Source organism: Mytilus trossulus, chromosome 12, assembly GCF_036588685.1.
Source record: "Mytilus trossulus isolate FHL-02 chromosome 12, PNRI_Mtr1.1.1.hap1, whole genome shotgun sequence".
Taxonomy (NCBI): Eukaryota; Metazoa; Mollusca; class Bivalvia; order Mytilida; family Mytilidae; genus Mytilus; species Mytilus trossulus.
The window spans coordinates 45,494,787-45,502,180 of NC_086384.1; the positions used below are offsets into that span (position 1 = coordinate 45,494,787).

The following is a 7,394-nucleotide window of genomic DNA, read 5'->3' on the forward strand; positions in this document are numbered from 1 at the left end:
AATTCTCTTACTCAATAATAAAATTACATTTTTACTGCTGACAAAAATAAATATAACCACAAAAGGAAATGTTTATTTACACTAAGAATTTTCGCACATAATTATGCATTTATTAGCAGATACGTTTGGTGGTCTTCAAAGACATCATGAGCAAAGGGCTGAAGTCAAAGTGCTCCCAGCAAATCCTTAAATAAATATAATTTCTTTTTCTCTTTGTACTTGTATCAACAAATTGCAAATGGTAAAATAAATGTCGTGAGAACTGGATACATAAATTTTCTGTCCGCTTCAAACTTTTACAAAAGCAAATAAAAGGTTTACTTGAAATAAATTAAATCTATTACGGAAAATTCAATTTCTGTTTATGTTCAATTTACTAGTAGTCGCTTTATTCAATCAGTGCTCTCATTAAATCGAATAATTTGTGAAAGTTGAGAAAACTCTTACCGGATGTTTGGTTTTAAAATGGACCAAACGCATTTCATTGACTTCGGAAATAGTAATCTTAACTAATAAAAGAAACTCATTTGATTAGTTGCGAAAAAATAACAATATTACATTTTAATAATATCTAATAGAATGTTTAAAAGGCGAATCTTCGTGGCCCAGGGCAATATATCGCTTGTTGGGCGTTATTTGTTCTCGCTACGATGTAAACCTGACCACCCTTAAATCACGCCCATCTTTTGTTGCGAGCACGTAATTGGCGAGTCGTTAAAAGAGGATTTTAGGCATTACTGAAGTGTAAAATAATATATATTATCTAATTGCGATTATCAAAAATATGCCGGCAACTGTTAAAAGGAACGGGTATTATAAAGCCACGTGTTTGACCACTGGTAGATCCAGTCATTTTTAAAAGGGGTTCCCAACCCAGGAGAACGGGGATTATGTCCCCATGCAACTGCATTGACGGTCCCAAAAAGGGTGATCAAAATTTTGAAAACCTCCCGACCCCCTGGATCTGCCTCTGTATTTGACAAGGATTCAGTCAACAGTACTTATTTGTATTAATTATGATAAATTTACTATCTCTACAGATTCAGGTGTTAACTATTGTCTCAGTATTATCTTCTTTTGTATTTTTATTCTAGACGAGTTTTTAAAAAGGGTTAATTTACTAGTTGCCTTAAACAGATAGCTTTAACAACGGTTTCAACATGAAAAATAAATGCTGATTCAAAAACTTTCAGCTAAAACTGGTTCTATGCTCATTCCGTTTGAATCCCCATCTAATATAATTTGTCAAGACATGAAAAGTATTTAGACAGGGATCGAAATCTCGAATAGTATCAATTAATGCATTGAGAAAATTCAATATAATCGGTATTTTTAAGACATGGTCTTAAAAATGAAAGTCAGAAAATTAAGGAGATGCGTTGTGAATGTCCAGAAGAAAACTATCCATGAAATATCAAAAGTCAGGGAGACAAGACATGACTCACTAATGTATCACATCTATTTAAGATGATATTTAAGCAAGTTGAAAGTTATTTGTTAAGCATTAGTAATCTGGTTTCAGGATGCATTGGTCAACTTGTTACGTCCAGTAGCAAATATACTAGCTAAGGCTTAGTCAGGACAAGCAGCTGCTTGGTACTGTGGGTGATCTGGACGTAGGGCGCTGATTTTTCAGTGACCGCAGCAGAAAAAATAGAAAATACTTTAAAGTGCAGGAATTTTCGCATTTCAGGCAAAAAAGGCTTCTTAAAAGAGTTGTCGCAAATGGTCTTTTTGCATGGATAGAGCGTGAGAGTCTATATAAATGTAGCATCATAATTAAAAGTCCTAGTAGGACGTCGTGTGTATACATTAAAATATCTCTCGGGTTTATAGGGTACTCATATTTCTGTACACCCTCGGAGTTTAATGTTCAATAAAATAATGTATGACAAATTGTTTTGATTGAAATGTGTATTTGTGCGTCCATATATATAAATTATAACCAAGTAATTCTTTAGGACACTTTTCATTCTATTGAAATTAAGGTAATCGAAAAGTCTAGACGCATAGCCCTGTATTTCCGTATAAAAATAGTTATTTTTTGTATACAAGAGTTCAATTATAAATTAAACGTCAATTTCGTCCGTATCATAAATATTTGCCTTTCCGTATAATTTAACGAAAATCTTTTTTATTTAATCGAAAGACTAACAATTTATTAGCAAAACATTACTGCAGAAACTTCAAATTTTCCGATATATCCAGCTCTGATTTCCATACTACATACATTCATGGAGCTGAGGGAACGGAATTGGACACTGTTCGGCGTTTCTAGAATGCATGGTGAACATCAGCAGTCTACCTCGTGTGCATTGTTCGTGCGATATCTATTTCACATTTAGACCTTGCATGTAATGGGACTGCAAAAATCAAAGTGGCATAGAATAAACCTACGACAACATTTGTGTTTGATAGTCAACCAACTATTTAATTTCAAGCAGCACCGAAGAGTCATAGACGAAACACAACAACTGAAATTCTGTAATCCATAATGGTTTCTTGATTCAACTTGCCTCGTGCCTATAAAATGGTGGATGAATCTAAATGCATTATTTTCAGACAAATCTGACCAAAAGCAATAAAATATGACAGATGTCTATATGGATGTCAGTTTGAATTCTTCCAATCCAAGCTAAAAGAGACGATACATGAAGAACAAAACAGAAGACCTCTAAACGTAAGGAGTCCAGGTTTAAGAAAAACTGAAATATTACAGCAAAAATAAAACAAGAAATATAGAATCTTTAAATTTTTTAATAGCGAGTAACTCGTCATTATTAAAATGCGTCAAATATAATAACAATGTATAAAATGTATAACAAAATTAGCACTTTGTTCCAGCATCAAATATATAATAGGAAATTATCACGTATAAAATTGGAAGACAAACATTTAACAATACAAAATTCAACAATGTTTTGGTCGACCAAACGTCTACCATGGTCGCCACACTTTTTCTGAATACATGTTCGTGTTTACAGATCCGCAGTGAATCGGATGATTATGATTAAAGTCCAATGATTTTGGTGTATTCGTATGAACATACTGGATATTTTTGTTTGAGTCTTGATAACTAAAGTTCTCTTTATTGCGAAGAGTTGTCGGTGATGATAAGACTTTGACTGTTTCCTGTGGCACTTGTAATGAGAAAACAGGAACTGTCGTCTGCGTTGTACTTTCATTGTCGTTTAATTGTCCAACATATAAGGCAACTGGACCATTTAATCCATTTCCTGGAATTATTTGAAAAGCACCGGAAATCTGAGTTTTAGTGTCCCGAGTGGGTGACAACTGAATAAATCGTTGAGGTTGATTGATTGTTTGTGATTGGTTGATTGATTGACTGATCACTTGTGATTGGTTTATAGATTGCGAATTCAGACCATTTACTCGGACCGTCGTCTGCTGTTGAGATAGATGCACGTGCTGCTGTTGTGGAATGTTAATAGGTTGAGGCTGCGTCTGGGCAGTCTGTGTCGTAGCGTTGACAGTTTGTGAACATGAAGACAGATGATTAACTAATCGACTTCGGACGTCGTCGTTGACATTTTGCACGCTCCCTAAGTATCTCATAACCTCATTTGTACACTCGTTAAATCCTGATCGATATTTGGTAATCACAGTTGGGTCGCTAGCCAGAGCACTGGACATCTGTTGTCTTTGCATTGATCGTAGATGTTTCACTGTCATTTCTAAAATATCAGCCTTCTCAAGCTTTGAATACTGTGAGCTCTGAAATTATAAAATTAAGTCATATTAAACAACATGTACTTTATCTAAAAACTAGTTTTGTGTCTCTATATATATTTTCCCGAACTCAACAGGGGATTTTATAATTTTGCAACATCATCCGGGCTGTTGACCGTCTGGTCAAATATTTTTTTGTATGTAGGTTCGATTAAAACCCAATACTTGTGATAAAATCATAATCTCATAAAATCTCGTCTTGTTCCATAGTATCAACTTGCTACATTAACAGCAGGCGCGTGACTGTGTATTGTTAATATATCCAATTAAACCTAGCCCTACAACTTATCAATCGGGTCCAATATTTTAAAATCTATAAACATTCCTGGGTCCGATTTAAACTTCAGATTTAATCAGAATGATACTGCACATTCACACCCCACCACAAAGTTAAAAATAATTAACAAAAGTTCAAGATTATATACGTAAGTAAATATTTATTAAACTTAAAAGTCAAAAGAAGGATATGTCTTATCGTCCTCGAATAACCTCTGAAGAATACATCCATGCTACAGATATATGTACATACAGAGAAATTAATAATGTTAACGGTACTTATTGCACTGCACCAGATACGTATTTTGACAATTAATGTCTTTTCTGTGATGCTTGAGTCCTATATAATTAAAAGTCCCAAACCTAATGCAAAGTGTGGAGATTACAGCAAAAGAACGAACGAAAAATAAACAATACAAAAGGGATAAAAATTAAGTACTTACATCTTTTCTCATAGCTTCCAACACCAATGTTTTCAGCTGTTGTAAACAACTGTTAATTCTAGCACGTCTTCTCTTTTCCATTATTGGTTTATTAGTCTGAAAAAAAGGAAAGAAAAAATAAGTAAACAAACATAATTATATTAAACAAACAATTCAATTGAATAGATGCATGCATATTTACAATTTCAATTTTTTCTTTTTAAAAGAGTTACTTATAAAGTTTATGTGTTTAGCTAAAGTATCGAAAGTATGAAAAATGTGTTACTTACTTTTATTATTGACATTTTCTTTCCTACATTTTAGGTCATTAACATGTTTAATTATTTATTTTTGGTGTAAAAAGTATAAAAAATATGTGTTTACCTTTCTTATTGACATTTTCTTGTCTTTTTCATTTGGAATATCCGGTGAAGTTACAGACATTTTGTTTTCAATTTCCAGTTTTCAGTAAAATAAGTCCTATCAAGAGTGGGTTTGAAAAATAATTGTCACAATTTAAGTTTACACGGTATTTATATGACAGGCCACATGTTTCAATCTTCTGTGATGGCATTTCAACGGACTTTCTCACGGATAGAATCCATTACTGTTAGCCAATCAAAAGACAGAATTGCTAAGGTTAAAGGTAACGGTCTCGTGCCTAGTGGAATTTCATTGGTTAGAGACAGGTGGTTTTTAAAAAAGTGATGTATCGGCATGTCAATCATTACAAGGATAAATAACTCCACGTGCCATTTTGACTATCTGGCAGTAGTGCAAAAGTGTGGGAAAACCACGCCTTCCAGGTACGAACGTCTGTTAAGTGAAGGTATGTAAACACGACTCGTTGATAAACGACCATGATTAAACAAAGAGTTTATATACGTCTCGCGACTACGTTATCGGTAAACTAACCGTGTGCCCGTTGGAATGTGAACTATTGTATTAGAACGTGGGAAAATGCCTTTAGTGGTTGGAAAGAAAACTTTATCTGATAAAGTGATTTAAAAAGTGATCGTCAACAAAAACTATCAATACACCAGATATTAACATCTGCTTCCGGAAATATAGGATCAAACTTGTTTTTCTAACTGTGTATTTTACAGTTAGATAATTTTATAGACAGTTAGAAAGTACACGAACGGACACGCTGCAGAAATACATCTGCCATTTTTTTAATTATAATTATGTGTACATGTAGAAACATAGTTAAATATTTACAATTTTTTTTTTTTGTATTCCACTTGAAACGACGCAAAGCTCATAAAGATACCAGGTTTATGATTTTGTACTAAATACCCACATTTTGTTTACTTAGGCAATCAAGAAAAAGTCGAAAATCATTAGAAACACGAAATTCCATCATACTCAGTGTTCTGACTGTAATGGACATCACTGAGAAAACTAGAATGATTTGTTATATTCTAATGCAAATAAAACATAAAAAAATACTCTTACAAATGTATACTTCATATTTTAATACCATATATTATATGTATTTTGAAAAAAAAAAACTGAATTCCTGTACAGAAAATATGTAACAAATAAAATAAAATGCAAGAAACGTTTAAAATTGCTGTAATATCCAATGCTTTCAGGGGCGGATCCCATCATTTTAAAATGGGGCAAAAGAGGGGGGTTCCAACTCCATGTCCCTACTGAAATGCATTGATCGTCAAAAAGGGTGGTTCAACCGCCCGGATCCCCCTGGATACGCCACTGGCTTTCGTATTGAGATTCGTCGAGTTTTGAACGTCACACGGTAATAGAAAGTGCTTCACTTTATATAGCAATTATAAACATAATCTGGCATTTTAAAAGTAGAGTTATTTATTTTAAAAGCCATGTGCTTGAATACTGCATTCTTAAAAGTTTCCTAAACTTGTACAGGACGTTAACATTTGGCGGCTACTTGTATTATTTTATTAATTCCCCCAACCTCTCAATAGCAACCAGCCAGTGGATCAACACAAGGTCCAGGACGACCTTCAATAAAAATTTAGAAAATGGCACCATTTGAATTAAATTTTTAGACCTGTAATTTCACTATGCTTGTAAGCGCTTCGACGACTCGAGTAAGTGAGTTGTAACAGATCTGAAATTTTAATCAGATGGGAAAATTCCTCCAACATATAAAAGATTCAGACAAAACAACGATACGTCAAAGTGTGATGCAGATAGTCTGGGAGACGGAACTGAATATCTTTCCGGGAATCTTGAATTCATTCACTTTTTGTGGGTTTCGTGCTGCTAAATCTGTTTTATGGTTATGATTCTCTCTCTCTCTCTCTGAATATATTGCTCTCTCTCCCTGCTCTCTCTCTCTCTCTCTCTCTCTCTGTGAATAAATTGCACTCCCTCTCTCTCTCTCTTTCTCTCTCTGAATATATAATTTCGGTCAAATCTCGGGCATATTTGAAATTAACCTTCAAGTCAAAAGAACAAACGGAAACTGTTGTGAAGAAAGGAAATAAATAGCATGAGATGATTAAAATTTTAAATTTTGCAATTTGATTAACATTTAATTTTTTAACTTGCCTATCGATAGGGGAAAAAGACATCTCGTTTGCCATAAGCTTCCGTATAGAGCAAGCGAAATCTTAAAGATATGTCTCTTATGAAAGATTTAATGCTATTAGAGTTAGAACAACTGATTAAACCTGTGTACCGTTACAACATTATGTTACACAATAACGCCACTTATCATGTTAAAATCACCACGCCTAAATAGATAATGACGTAATATTTTGACAACAGTGGCCGTAAAAGCCATTAAAGAGATAATGGTATAATTAAACGGACATAAAAGGACCATTTCCAAAGGACATTAGAGGGTCTTCCGAACAGCTAATTATTGTTTGAAATGAACATAACGATTGCTTGTCGAGTATATAACGAGATTAAAGTTACTAAAATCTTAGATTAAAAGAAAGTAGCCAAATAATG

General features: G+C 33.6%; 1 protein-coding gene across 1 annotated transcript; it reads right to left on the reverse strand.

Moving 5' to 3' along the window:
• Positions 1 to 2,739: 2,739 nt before the first annotated feature.
• LOC134692667 (transcription factor HES-1-like) lies at positions 2,740 to 5,066 on the reverse strand. Its single transcript, XM_063553135.1, has 3 exons — positions 4,833 to 5,066; positions 4,470 to 4,565; positions 2,740 to 3,735 (listed from the first exon to the last, which is right to left on the reverse strand). Exons 1-3 carry the CDS (start codon positions 4,890 to 4,892, stop codon positions 2,938 to 2,940), a joined length of 954 nt encoding a protein of 317 aa, XP_063409205.1. The 5' UTR covers positions 4,893 to 5,066; the 3' UTR covers positions 2,740 to 2,937.
• Positions 5,067 to 7,394: the final 2,328 nt, after the last annotated feature.